Below are 12,900 nucleotides of genomic sequence, written 5' to 3'. Positions count from 1 at the left end.
CAATTTCACCACATTAAGTCCTGTGGATGTTCTGAAAGCTTTGAAAGCGGCTTCATACCATCTTCCTGTCATCTACATAGCAATAGTGGCTGTAAGTAGTCATGTTTAAGTGCTCTTTCTGGGAGCTATTTTGGTCACTTGGATGTTAGGGAAAGCAGTACAGTGCCTACAGCTTGTTAAAGTTACTTCGCGAACACTTTCAGCTTATTGTAAAATACTTTGCTTCAAGAAATAGCACCAGCTGTAGTACACAGTAAAAAATCTACTCTGGGCTGAATGAGGTGATCCATTCTTATCCTATGCCATGTCCTGCTGTTAGAAAAAGCCCAGAGTAAGGCCTTTCCCTCCTCCCTGTCATGAGGTGTTTTGAAATGTTACTGACCGATAAGGTGATTCATTCTTCCTGCTCTAACTATAGAGCTGTAGGAGTAACTTGGTCACTGTTTCTATCCATGGCTGCTTTTCCAGAGGAGATGCTTTGTTATGCTTAGCAGCAAGCTGACTTTTTATAGATGTCAAGTATTTGATGCAGAGAGATTTTTTTCCTTATAATGCAACAACAAAGTAATGCATGTTTCTCCACTCCCCTCACATCATGGCAATTGAGCCTGTTCCTGTGCAAACCTGATTTCCATCTGAAGTTCTGAGTATTTAAATACTTCTATTTTTGTTTTTTCATTCCTATCTTGAGACTGTAAGAAAGTTCATTACATAAATATCTGGAGCCTACAACAGACTAGCTGCCCATATTATTATACAGGTGCTGTTTTTGTTAGTGTGACTTGAGAAATAATATTGTTTGCTTTAGATGGGTGCAAGCAGAGTTGTTTTGCAGACCACGCCCTAGAAAGAAAAACAAGGAGACAGAAATAACAGTTTGTGGTTTATTTTGTGTTGGAGCTGGTACTACAGTTGGACAGTCACTGTCTTGTTGCACATAGAAACCATAACATTTTTTTAAACATGCTCAGGAGACAGAACTTACAACTAGACTGATATAGTACACAAAAATAAGGTTCTCTAAAAAAAAAGTATCCACAAAAATTCCAAAGCAGTGTTAGGAAAATACACTTGGACCTATCAACAGTGAAATATTTAAGCTATTCAGCTGGCAGAGAAGGTTGGTCAATTGGCTTGACAATCCCTTAACTGCAAGAAAATAGTCTTTGGTTTCACACTGTGTAGCAATTAGTTAGTTATTCTTCTGAGCCAACATGAAACAAGATGAGGAAAAGGCAAAGGGTTTTTTAGGCAGTGCTGCTTTGAATGCTGGATTTCTGTCGTACCACTTTACTGAACAAGACTGACTAGGTTATCTAGCTCTGGCTAAGAACATGGGTGTCTGTGAGCAGGGAAAACCGTAGTGTCCCAATGGTGTCTTCAGGAAACTCATTTGTTCAGATCTGAGCTTTTTGTGTGTTCTAGTCGAGATACATACATTGAAAGATTTTGACTTACTTGAAAAGTGCAACGTCAGACAAACCACTAAACCCGTTAAACTGCGAAGAGCCAAGGAACTGCTTGGGCAGAATTAAAACTGTAGTTCCTTCTGGATTGCCCAGAGTGTATCTGCACTCTTCCTTAATTTGTCTTCTTCCTCAGGTTTTAGGATCATCTTTACTACATCAGTGATGCCAGTATTGCCCAGTACACAAGGAACACTTAGGAAGACATCATCTTTTATTCCATGTAAGCCCTGAAAAGTAGGTAAGGATTATTAGGCTAGAATTTGTGCATGTCTGCATATTTCACAGAATATCTTATGAGGAAAACTCAACTAAATTTAGCTGAAATTAAACTAGAAAGTGATCAGTGTTCTTCAGAATTCCCAAGGTTTTTAGTTCTCAGTAAGACAGAAGTTAGCAAAAAGGGGCTTCTCACCTTAACAATTGTAGAGATCGGGTGCACTCTTCTCAAATTCTTCATAATACTTTCAGCTAGATCTCCCACAGAAAGGCCAATAGCCCATGACGTGTACCCCTTCAGTTTGATCACCTCGTACGCGCTGCAGAGACAGAGACACTCATTAAAAAACAAGTACCGTCAACTGAAGTGCTTAAAGCTTGTAGGAAGGGCTTTTGGAGGGGTCTTAAGCAACTTGGAGGCATCAGAAGCTGCTTGACTGATTTGCTGGCAGGACTGAAATAAGTGAGTAGTTCTGTTTGCATTTTACACTGCTCCCCCCAGTTATACTGGAAGCCAAAGGACTTCCCTAATTTAAAATTTAATAATCATGAAAACATAACTCTGCTAGATCTACGTTACTCCTTAAAATACTTTCAAGTTCTATTGTGTTTTTATCCTGACATTTGTTTTGGGCTACTCTGGTACATATGAAACCACATCTGGGTACAGCAGTTCAGATATGTTTGAGCTCTTCATGATTTGTTCTCATGTTGCAATAAAAAAAGTCAAAGCAGTATTTACCTGTCAACGACCTGCTTATGGACCTCCTTCCAGTGTTCCTTGTCTGCATCAGTTCCCAAGTCTGGATGAAGGGTCTTCAGGGAGACACCAGCAACATTCACTCCACTCCAAACAGGTACTGAGAGTTGCACATAGATTAATTATCTCACAAGAATATTTAGTTTTGTCCTCAAACTAACAGTTAACATAACATAACAGTTAACATGTTGTTTCATCTGCAACATATCACTTCTGATTTAGATATGACTTTAAATATAGTGTGACCTACAAGGCCAATCTAAATTGCAGGCTGAGAACCTAGGAGCATATAAACATATGATGCCACAGCATTAAAGCACCTGGGCAACATGAACTAAAAATGACAGTAACTCTGTATTTTGCAAAGCCTTCTCAAAGTAAGAATTGATTCCAAATGCTTTCTTCCAAGTGCCAGGAAGCAGACAGTACTGCTTTGGTGCTGCTTGGAAAACTACAGGTTAAGCAAGGAGAAAGTTGCTCTTTCTCCTGCCCTCCAGACTTGCCTCTGCACTTCAGTTCCTATATATAGTGACTAACAGATGCCAGTAAAGGCAACTGAGTGACTACCAGTAGGAGAGTCTCTTGCAGAGAACTTTATCCTCTTGCTGCTTCAGTTTGGGTTTTTTGAGGAGTTATGGGAACCACTTAGCCTAGAAATGTTTAGCCACCTCAAATTACAGTAATGACCTTTCGAAGCAGAGTCACGCAGGTCAAATATAGATCATCTAGGGTTACTCTGTGCAGCAAAAGACTTAAAACAAGACTTGCATTTTTAAGGTGCTGCAGTGCAAAGGTTTTTGAGCAGTTTTGCTGTAGCTTTTCAAGGTGTTTCTTGCAAACAAAGTATCAGAAAGTTTCATGTGACAGCCAGTCAGATTTCACCCTTACCGCTGGAATCTCCATGCTCTCCAACAATCCATCCATGGCAGCTTAGAGGATGGATGCCCAGCCTTTCTCCCATGAGGTGGCGGAAACGGGCGGAGTCCAGATTGCAGCCACTACCAATAACACGATGTTTAGGAAAGCCACTGATCTTCCAGGCCACATAGGTCAAAATATCCACTGTAAACAGAGCAAGTGCCACTCATGAGCAGTTTGATAACTAGGATGGTACCTGTAACCATTTTATCTGCATGTTAGTTGCATGAAGCAGAGCATAAAGCCATGCCAGTAGCCAGGCTCTGCAGTGGGCCAATATGACCATTTTTATTAAACAGCCTCTCAGCTCTGCATGCAATTACCAATGCCCCTTACTGTGTCACATGCTAAGGATCACTTGGACTGAAAACCCAGGTTAGAGGAAATGTTTTTTTCCTCATAAGAACAGACTGCTGAGTGTGGAGGGAAGATGACACTTCTTGCTATGTGGATATGACAGAACAGTTTGTGTTAGAAGGGATCTTTAAGACCATCTCGTTCCAACCCACTGCCATGGGTAGGGACACCTTCCACTGGACCACGTTGCTCAAAGCCCCATCCAGCCTGGCCTTGAACACTTCAGGGATGGGGCATCCACAGCTTGTCTGGGCCACCTGTTCCCATGTCTCACCACCTTCACAATAAAGAATTTCTTCCATTACCCCTTGTCCTATCACTACCTCCAAGGTCTCCCTTGAGCCTTTTCTTCCCCAGTATAAGTACTTTCTAAAAGCCTGTGCTGGTCATGTTAGTACACTAATGCCACATTACTGAAGAAACACTATTCTCTAAGCCAAATCCTCTTAAGGCAACACAAGACAAACCTGGGTTTGAGACAATAAGCAGCTTGCAGTCAGGACTGTATTTAACAACGTTGGGAATGATGAATTTGAAGATGTTGACGTTGCGCTGGACCAAGTTAAGGCGGCTCTCTCCCTCCTGCTGACGGGCACCAGCAGTGACAATGACCAGCTTGGAGTTTGCAGTCACACTGTAATCTGCAGACAAAAGTAGTGTCAAACACAACCTCTTTCTACACATGGTTCAGAACATGAGTTCTCAGTTCCTTTTCATATTGAAATCTAAGCAGCAACCTTGAGGCATGTCAACATCTTAGCATGCAGATGTGGGCAGTGATACTCCATGCTTCTCAGGCACAGATGGGAATAGGGGTAGCATTCAGTGCAAGTGCTGCATAGAAGAGGAAGAATGTTCTGCTCTCATAACCTGCCACCTGTGGGCACTGTATCCGCCCAGTAACTAATATGTTACACAGTAACTAAAGCTGGTTAAGCCTTTGCCCTACTCAAGGCTGCTGCTAAACCTAAATCCATCAGACATTTTTAGCCATGAAGTAAGGAGTAATGTGTTCAAGGGGTTAACTGGCTATGAAATAAAGTTCTCAAAGGTGCAGATGTACTTTCACCTTGCTGTACCAAGTGATGAACCCTGGAAGGTAATTCCTAGCTGGACTGGCTGTAACAAGGTACATGAAACAATGTCAGCTAAGTACAATTTCCATGAGCTTTCCTCCTAACAGTTAGAGTAACAGGCTTGGATGACTAGTGAGAGACCTGGAGTGACTCTCTCCATTTGGAGATAATGAGCACATTAGAGCAAACTACTTGCCTTTGCCAGAGACAATCTTCGGTGTTTTAAGGAAGAGGCTGCCATGCTGGAGATCCAGCATCTCTCCTCTGAGCTTGTCCTCCACAACATCAACAAGGGCAAGTTCATCAGCCAAGTCCTGCAAGAGACCAAAGTTTAATGGTAAGTTTACTGCCTCTTTCAGCAAAGCCCCCAGTTTGTAAACTGTGAAGTTACAATTATTTTAAAAGCCATGATCTACTTAAGCTCATTTTGCTCATCTGTAACACTTTACTTCTTCCCAGAGTCCTTAAATTAGTCTCCTGGGATATCCACTTTTTTGAATTCATTTCATACTTTTCATAACCACATTTTGTGTGAAATAGTTGTACAGTTTAGCAGGACAATAATGAAGAATAATTTAATAGCGGTTCATAAGCAACCCATTTGACAGTTAAGAAAAGCAAGCCTCGTATTAACCACAGCATTTTCAATATGATAATGGACTACAGAGTACAGATCATTCAGAGTGTCAAGGACCAATTTTTCCAGACCACACTACAGAGAATTATTCCATTGTCCACTCTGCTTAAGACAAAATGACTCATCAGTTCTTAATCTTTTTATATTTTGGAGTGTTAGAGAACTCCTACTTGGAAGGGAGTCTGGAAGTCCCTCAAAGGTATATGCAGCTCTTAAAATCATACATAAAGTACGTTCTGTCTGGTACTGTGGCAAACTTGGTTAACAAGAACTGCAGCTATTTGTTCTGTGTCAATAGCCTGAAAACTGCTGCTTCACTTTGGGCCCAAAGAAAGGAATGTATAACCAGAAGTTCATCTTGTGTGCTTAGTCTAATAAGGGAGATTATTTTTTTGCCCCCCTTTTAGGTCTTAGGTTCTTCTGCTGCTTCATCCAAGCTTGACACTTACCTTCATCAGGATGCTGATAGCACAGGCCATTCCAACTGCACCCACACCAACCACACTAATCTTATTTTGGGCATGACTGTGCTCCTCTTTGTGGAGACTGTGGATGAGCTGATCCTTGAGAGACATGGTGCACTGCTGAAAGGAAAGCAACAGATTATTTCTCCAGGCTTTGGAGCTTTTACTGACACCAGAATATTTTTATCAAGCAAGACAGACTTTATTCCAGGATGGTAAGAAAATGGATATAAAACACATGCCTAAAACATCCAGCAATACTGCCTGTACACCACAAAATTATTGCAAAAATGAATTATTGATGGCAATCCTCTGTTTAAGCTCACTATAGCTTTCCCTCAAATACAGCCTGAGACTCATTGATTATATAGCTGGTGGCACTCCAGGAGCAGCAGCAGAATGTTCTAAATGGCCATCCATATTACACTGAGGTACAGGAAGCCATTTTAGTACTTCTAAGCACAGCATGGTCTGGCACTGTGTTCTACTGCCCTGAAAAACTGGTATTCTGTGCCCTGAAGCCTTTCCAGAACTGAAGTTGTGCAACACTTAGGCGAGCCTTTCTTCAGCACAGTGTGATCCTTGAATTCAACTTTATGAATTTGCTTTAAAGTGAAACTGCACGGTTTTGAATTAAGATGGCTGGAGTCTGGTGTTACCATCTCTCCCCCACGCAATCACAGCAGCCTGGTTATACGGGTTCTGAGAGTCACGGGTGTGCCGAAATGGCACAATGACGACGGCCGGCTCCCTGCAGAGCGGCACCACGCTTTCATAGGAAATGGTGCTGCACTGGAGCTGCACTGGGAGCAGCCTGAAGAGCCCAGGGCAGGAGCAGACTCACAGACGGATGCGAGTACGGACACAACACGACTCTCAAGTTAGTACTGAACAGGCGGCAACTCGTTCAGAGCGGGAAAAGCCAAGCAGAGCAGGGAAGGACTGTGCGTTTTGAGGCTGGGGGAAGGGACAGGAAGCCAGCAGTGCCCATATTTAGGTAAAATCAACCAAGCTACGTCAGTATTCATTTGCAGAAGCCTCCTGAAGCGTGGCCACCGTAGTGCACACTCTCCATGTGCCAAGTCCTCCCGTTGCACTATAAGCACTTTAATGTGCAGGGCTGACGAAAGGCATCCACTCATGCATTTCTGTTACACTTAATGCTCAAAAATGTTTGCTTTTAAAGTGCCGTTCCCCTGAAAGAAGGTCAGGGGAGTAATAGCTGGTATATTAACGCTATATTTCAAACGCAGCCCTGAGCCCATCCTCACGTCCCTTTTCCGTCTCGCTCCCTGGGGCCACGCGCACCGATTGAGGGAAGCAAGTTAATCCACGGATGTTCAAGGAGATGGAGGGAGGGGAGGCATAGGGGGGGTTGTGAGTGGAAATCACGCCGGATGGGCTTAAATCCAAGGCTGTGCCCGATACCACCTCGGCCGGGACGAGGGGACAACACCGCCTGCATCCCCTCTTCCTGCATCCCCTCTTCTTGCATCCCGCCTTCCCACGCCCGTCCCCACCCGCCACGGCGATCGCACCTACCGAGCGTCCTCACACAAGCGCGGCGGCGGCGGCAAGGCGGGGGGGGAGGCGGCCGCCGCCTTAAATAGGGGCCGGGCGGCTGACGTGAGGCGGGCGGGCTGCGATGGTGGGGACGTGCCCGCAGACACGTCGGGGTGGAGAGAGGGGAGGGGGAAGGAGCAGCGGGAAGGAGCGGGGAAGTTGTGGAAAGGGTGAAGCGAGGCGAGCGGCCGGCGCCGTGAGGAGCTGGGGCGGGCACTGAGCGGCTCAGCCGCGCAGCCCCTCAGGGCTCGTCTCGGGGCTGTCGTCGGGGAACATTCCCCTCTTCCTATTGTTAGCCGGGATGAATGAAAGCAAACTCTCCGGCTCTGGAGAGCTGAGAGGAATTTCAAGCGTTCCTGCCCTCGTTTCCCACCCCGGCAGTGCCAGACAGCCCTGTACTCCCCTTCAAGGGTTGATGGCCGTTGTTCCGAGTGGAGCCTCTTGTCCGGTGGCTGGAAACCTGCTTCTAGTTTCCACCTAAACCAATAAATGTTTGGGGTTTTTGTTTACTTCCCCTTTCCAAGTATTTATGTGTCCAATTCCCACGCATTTGTTGCATTAGGTTACATAAGCCAAGCCTTTTCAGCCCTGCACCGTGCAAGCTTTGCCCTGGTCATTGGGATGTCCTTCCTGCGGAACTCTCTGTTTGAATGCTTTTTCTCCTGAGAGAGGCTGCTGCATGGACTGTTTTCGATGCCTCAAACACAGCACTAATGTTTTCCTGAAGTGACCGGAAATTCCATGACTGGACCCACACTTGTCTTTTTCAGTCACACCACGCTGTCAGCTCCCTATCACCCCGTGGTTGGTTAGTAAAGTTAAGTCCTTCTTCTTTTCACTTATTTCTTGCCAGGAGTCCAACAAAAAGACAAGAAAAAATATTTCCTGAATGCCCGAAGTTTCAATTTTATACTATACCATTTTGTGGGTCATCCCATAAAACTGGCTTTTAGTAAACCCATGCTACTTTTTATCCCTTTATTCATTGAATTTCACATTTGTAGTTAAATTCTCCTTTGTAAGTTTTCCCTGAAGAATTGCACAGACATCAAAAGCACAGGCCCAAACTGCTTCCACCATGGCTCACTTCTGAATACTTGCTGTTTTCTGCTCCTGTGGTAATGTCTTCAAGTAGGTAAATTTAGTTAAAATCTTTGCACCTGGATCTTTGGTTTACTGTGCATCAGAATTCAGGGACTAAGAATGCCTTGATCTTCCAGGTGGAACACAGCAGACTCAGTGAGTTTTGCTTGTCATCTGGTTATGTTCATCTATTATCTGGTACCCATTTCTGCCTTCTGCCTCTTCTCTTAGGCCTTCTGTCTTTACCCCATGGATTAAGATGTTCATCTTTACTGAAAATCAGGGAAGCATTCATTGAATCTTCTGTGAGTAGCTGAGTTACCTTTGTTTTCCCATCCTTGTTTTACAGTGATCCTTTTTCTTCCCCTCTTTTTTTTTTTTAATTTCTTGTAGTTACGGTGCCTCTGTGATGTTTGATTTTTGTTGGTATGGAGGTTAAATATAATGGCCCATTGGTTGCTGAACTAGATGTGCTTTGTTCCTTCCTGCTGCTGGAGGAAGGAGCGATGCCTGTGAGATGTGCCATGTCAGAGGAGACTGGTCACTAAGGAAGGAAAGCGTGGGTAGATGCTGAGCAGGCCTAAAGCCACATGAATGCAGGATAAAAGGAAACATAGTTATGTCATTCTGCATTATTCTGGGTTCACTGGGCATCTTGTTCTATCAGAAGCCTCAAGGATGGATTAGGAAATTTAGTTCTGCATCCCAGGAATCTGTATTTACAGTGGCTTTATATGAATGGGACTGAACATCTCATCCAGCCTTTAGGTTACAGACAGCTGGTGAGACAGAAAATAAACACTTGACATGAACAAAGATTAAAAAAATATTTTTCCCTATAAAAATTGTTACTCCTGAAGAATTTAAATGTAAGATAAGCAGCTTCTAAGATAAGACTGGCTGGACTGATAATGAACATTTTAAAAATGTGTAACTAATATAGAGCAAGTGGTATTTTATGACTCACGGTGAGATCGGGGCTCCTGAGAGAATGTTGGTATTATAAGATTCTTCTTATCCTGTGGCTCAGACAAAATAAAATCGGACATGGTTTTCAGGGTGTAAGTTCCAAAGACATCTCCACTTGCTTGTGTTTGTGTTTCTCGTTACTGAGAACAGAACCAAGACCAAATCTCTGTTCTCTGTAACATGAGGCATCAGGTTGTCTTTGTCGGTCTGGTGCCTGTTCAGATACTAGAGGTAGAGTGGACCAAACCAAGCCAACTAGGATGTTTCAAAACCATTGTGGGCCCAGCATGTCCTCTATGATGATAACTACATCAGAAGCCTTATTTTTTTTTGGTTAAAAATAATGTCAGCTTTTAATATGCCAGTGTTAATTCACCTAGGTTACAGAAATGAGAAGGCAGCTGCGACAGCCAAATTTTCTCCATGTGGCCTTTGTGATCTTATTATCAGTAGTAGATGCTTGGGAGGAAAGCAGTCATCTGGTATGATTGACACTGATTTTGTGCCTCAGAGAGCTTCAATCAGAGGAGGCTCAGAACAGCACAAACAGAAGAGGGTGAGCAAATTAAGGGCATTTTTCTTGCACTGGGAAGGTGAAGGCCAGGTCTGTTTTGATTTCCTTTAAGTGATTGACTTTGATTGTGGGGGTGGGACTGACTTTTCTCACTTGTGTACATAAGGAGTTTTATTCTTCCTGTTCATTTTCCACTGCTGCCTTTTATCACGGTAGCGGGAGGTGGTGTTGATGGAGTGATGGGAATGCCAGAAATGTGACGGTGTCTCTGTGGGGAAGCTTGGCCCTTCCTCAGCCTGCTTGCCCTCTTTTCCATATAGGCTTTCACAGATTAAACATGAAAACTAAAGCAACAGAAGGTGCTGAATGTGGAAAAATTTATATTTTAGTCTAGGAGTTACAAGCAAAGCCTTTCCACTGGCCACCAGTGGCGTTTGATCAGGCTTTGAGCAATAACAGATGGAAGCGATGCCATGTTCTTCTTAAACAATGTGCTTGACTTTAAACCATGAGAAACAGATTAGACCTTTATCACAAAAATGAAGCCCAGAGACAGTTATACAGGGTGAGTTCAATGTGTACACTTGCCATTTTCAATAAAACACTTAGAAAGTGTTAGTAAATTTTTATCTGTTTTGCCAATACACAAGAGGTTGTACATTTAATTACTCTGCTCTCCATTTGCTCAGGTCCTGGCTTGTGACAGACCAAGTCAAATCTGATGGTGCTGCCGGGTTGAATAATGACAGCAAACCAGAACCTGCACATGTGTGCTGTGTGAGCAACAGATCAGCTGGGAGGTCAGCAGTAATTCAAGTTATTATGGACACTGAGGGGACTTGAAAAGGTCTGTGGAATCTCTCTGCTCTACCTGAGACTTGAGGTTTAATTTGCCCTTAAAAATCCTAATTGTTATTTCATGCATGATTAGTCCTGCTTTTGCTCTGACATCATCAACAGCTTTGCTTTCATATGATGTCACTGTGTGAGGGAAACACCTGGCACTACATATAGCTATGTCACATTCCAGTCCTGTTTCCCATTTGATTTATTCTGAGGCCTAAACAACTTCCTTCATCTTTAATGGCTTCATTTTTTCTTTATAAAATGTGAAAGATATTTTTATCTACCAACCTGATGGTGGTACTGCAGGGATTTGCTAATTATGAAACATTTCATCTTCATAAAGAAACATGTAAATTATGAAGGGTCTTCTCCAAAACCAGAGAGGCCCAGGCTCCAAAATAGAGCTTGGCACCAAAGTTTTGTGTTCTCTGATAAATTGTCAACATCAGAAAATTCCCAGAGCCAGAACTCTTCAATTTTGAAATACCTAGCAGGGTAAGATACAGGAAGTTGGTTTATGCTCCATAAAAATCCATATTTTGTGTTCTTCCAATTTGGTCAGTATAGCCACATGAAATCATTTGAACTGATCTTCTAAGAAAACTAAAAGCCAAAGGATGAGTTTCACCTCGGCTTGCACTAAGTATCTCTGCACATAACTGATTAGCCATGGTCCGTACACCTCTGAATCCCTCTCCTCCACTTCTTCCAAGGATGTTTTATGGTAAGGATGCTGGCGTTACAAAGATCTGGAGCTTTTCCTGCTTCAAACCCTCACTTTCTTTGCACTGTCATTGTGGGGAGTGGGAGGAGCTAGCTGACGCAATTCTCATTTCCTAGTGTTTATGGCTGTTTCTACAACCTATTTTTAAATGTGCTTAAGACTTCCACAAAGCTCTTTTGTCAGTTGTATGTTTTTCATTGCAAACTGGTTTCTAGCTGACATGTTTTAATATCCAGAATTTTCAAGTTTTTCTTTTCCCCTTAAAAGGTTGGCAATGTTTGCAAGCACAGTAGCAGTGAATTATGCATTCAGTATAAAGCTAGATAAAACTGTATTTTTGCAATAGCTTCCTAAATCAACACTCTACATAGCTGGACTAAGTAGAACGTGTAATTTTGTCTTGCTTCTCTAAGGAAATGAATTTAGTCGTGAGAGCATGAGTCACTGTGCAGGATTCCAAGCCAAACCCATTCCCTCGATGCAACTCTGCGATCATACTCATTTACGTAGGAACTGCAGGAAATGGGATGCTCTGATGATCACATGCTCAGAGAGAGATGGAAAGGCACTCCCATGGACCAGGCCGCTACCTCAGCCAGCTCAGCAGCTGCCTCCTGTTGACAGTCTGGAGGAGTGTAAGTCGTTAATGCACCCTGGCTGCTGCCTTCTAAACTGATGGCAGCAGAACTATTACTGTTACTGTCATTGTCATCCAACTTGTTCCTGAGTGCCTGGCAGGGTACAGGAAGTGGAGACTTTTCTATAAATTACGGTAAGGAGCTGGAGGGATGTGAGAGGAGGGCTGTGGGCTGCTGCCACTGCTACTTGCCAGTTCGAGAGGCAGGCAGGTTCAGCAGCAAAAGGTCCCCTGCACTCCATCTGGAGCAGAAACCTCTTTGCCCTTGTTTTAATAATCATATTCATTCTGCAGCCATCAGTTCTGATCCCCCCAGGATCCGTTCTTAGCACATCATATGCCAACAAGCTGGTTAGCTCTGGCAAAAGAGCTACAGAGTCTTGCAAAGGCAAATTGTTACTGATTCAAGCCTTTTGGGACACAGTACACTTAATGACACAATGCTGCCTCCCTTTTGGAGGGAGACACTTTTCTAGCATTTCAGACCTTATATATCTGGTTGACTCTCCATGTGACAGCAGCTTATGCGTTCCCTCCCATACAAAAATCACTGGGTCCAAACTTTCATTTCTGTGAATCAAAATTCCAGGTTACACTGCTGGAAAGTCAGCAGCCTATGATTAAGAAGTTGCTGGGCCACACAAACCACTGCAGGAAGCTGAGAGTA

The 12,900-nt window shown here is 43.5% G+C and overlaps 1 protein-coding gene across 2 annotated transcripts; it reads right to left on the bottom strand.

Moving 5' to 3' along the window:
• Window positions 1-870: 870 nt before the first annotated feature.
• On the bottom strand, window positions 871-7,572 carry LOC113976462 (L-lactate dehydrogenase A chain). 2 transcript variants are annotated; one of them, XM_027701663.1, is made up of 8 exons: window positions 7,440-7,572; window positions 5,883-6,017; window positions 4,993-5,110; window positions 4,188-4,361; window positions 3,334-3,507; window positions 2,428-2,545; window positions 1,882-2,005; window positions 871-1,696 (listed from the first exon to the last, which is right to left on the bottom strand). In XM_027701663.1, the coding sequence occupies exons 2-8, from the start codon at window positions 6,006-6,008 to the stop codon at window positions 1,532-1,534; spliced, it is 999 nt and encodes a 332-aa protein (XP_027557464.1). In that variant the 5' UTR covers window positions 6,009-6,017; window positions 7,440-7,572; the 3' UTR covers window positions 871-1,531. The 2 variants fall into 2 exon arrangements, with proteins under 2 accessions (XP_027557464.1, XP_027557473.1); XM_027701672.1 differs by having other exon boundaries at window positions 5,883-6,014; window positions 7,440-7,556.
• Between the last annotated feature and the right edge of the window lie 5,328 nt (window positions 7,573-12,900).

The sequence above is a fragment of the Neopelma chrysocephalum genome, unplaced genomic scaffold, assembly GCF_003984885.1.
Source record: "Neopelma chrysocephalum unplaced genomic scaffold, ASM398488v2 Primary Assembly neopelma1_24, whole genome shotgun sequence".
Taxonomy (NCBI): domain Eukaryota; kingdom Metazoa; phylum Chordata; class Aves; order Passeriformes; family Pipridae; genus Neopelma; species Neopelma chrysocephalum.
Note: the sequence above shows the minus strand (reverse complement) of the source record. Positions and strands in the feature narration are given on the sequence as shown.

What these genes read in the sequence shown, in the direction of transcription:
- LOC113976462 (XM_027701663.1), bottom strand. Translation starts at nt 6,008, where the DNA reads ATGTCTCTCAAGGATCAGCTCATCCACAGTCTCCACAAAGAGGAGCAC. An exon ending in AGAGCATGGAGATTCCAGCG is followed by an intron (nt 2,546 to 3,333) that starts GTAAGGGTGAAA and finishes TGCAACTCTCAG; the next exon opens with TACCTGTTTGGAGTGGAGTG. An exon ending in CATAAGCAGGTCGTTGACAG is followed by an intron (nt 2,006 to 2,427) that starts GTAAATACTGCT and finishes CTGTCTCTGCAG; the next exon opens with CGCGTACGAGGTGATCAAAC.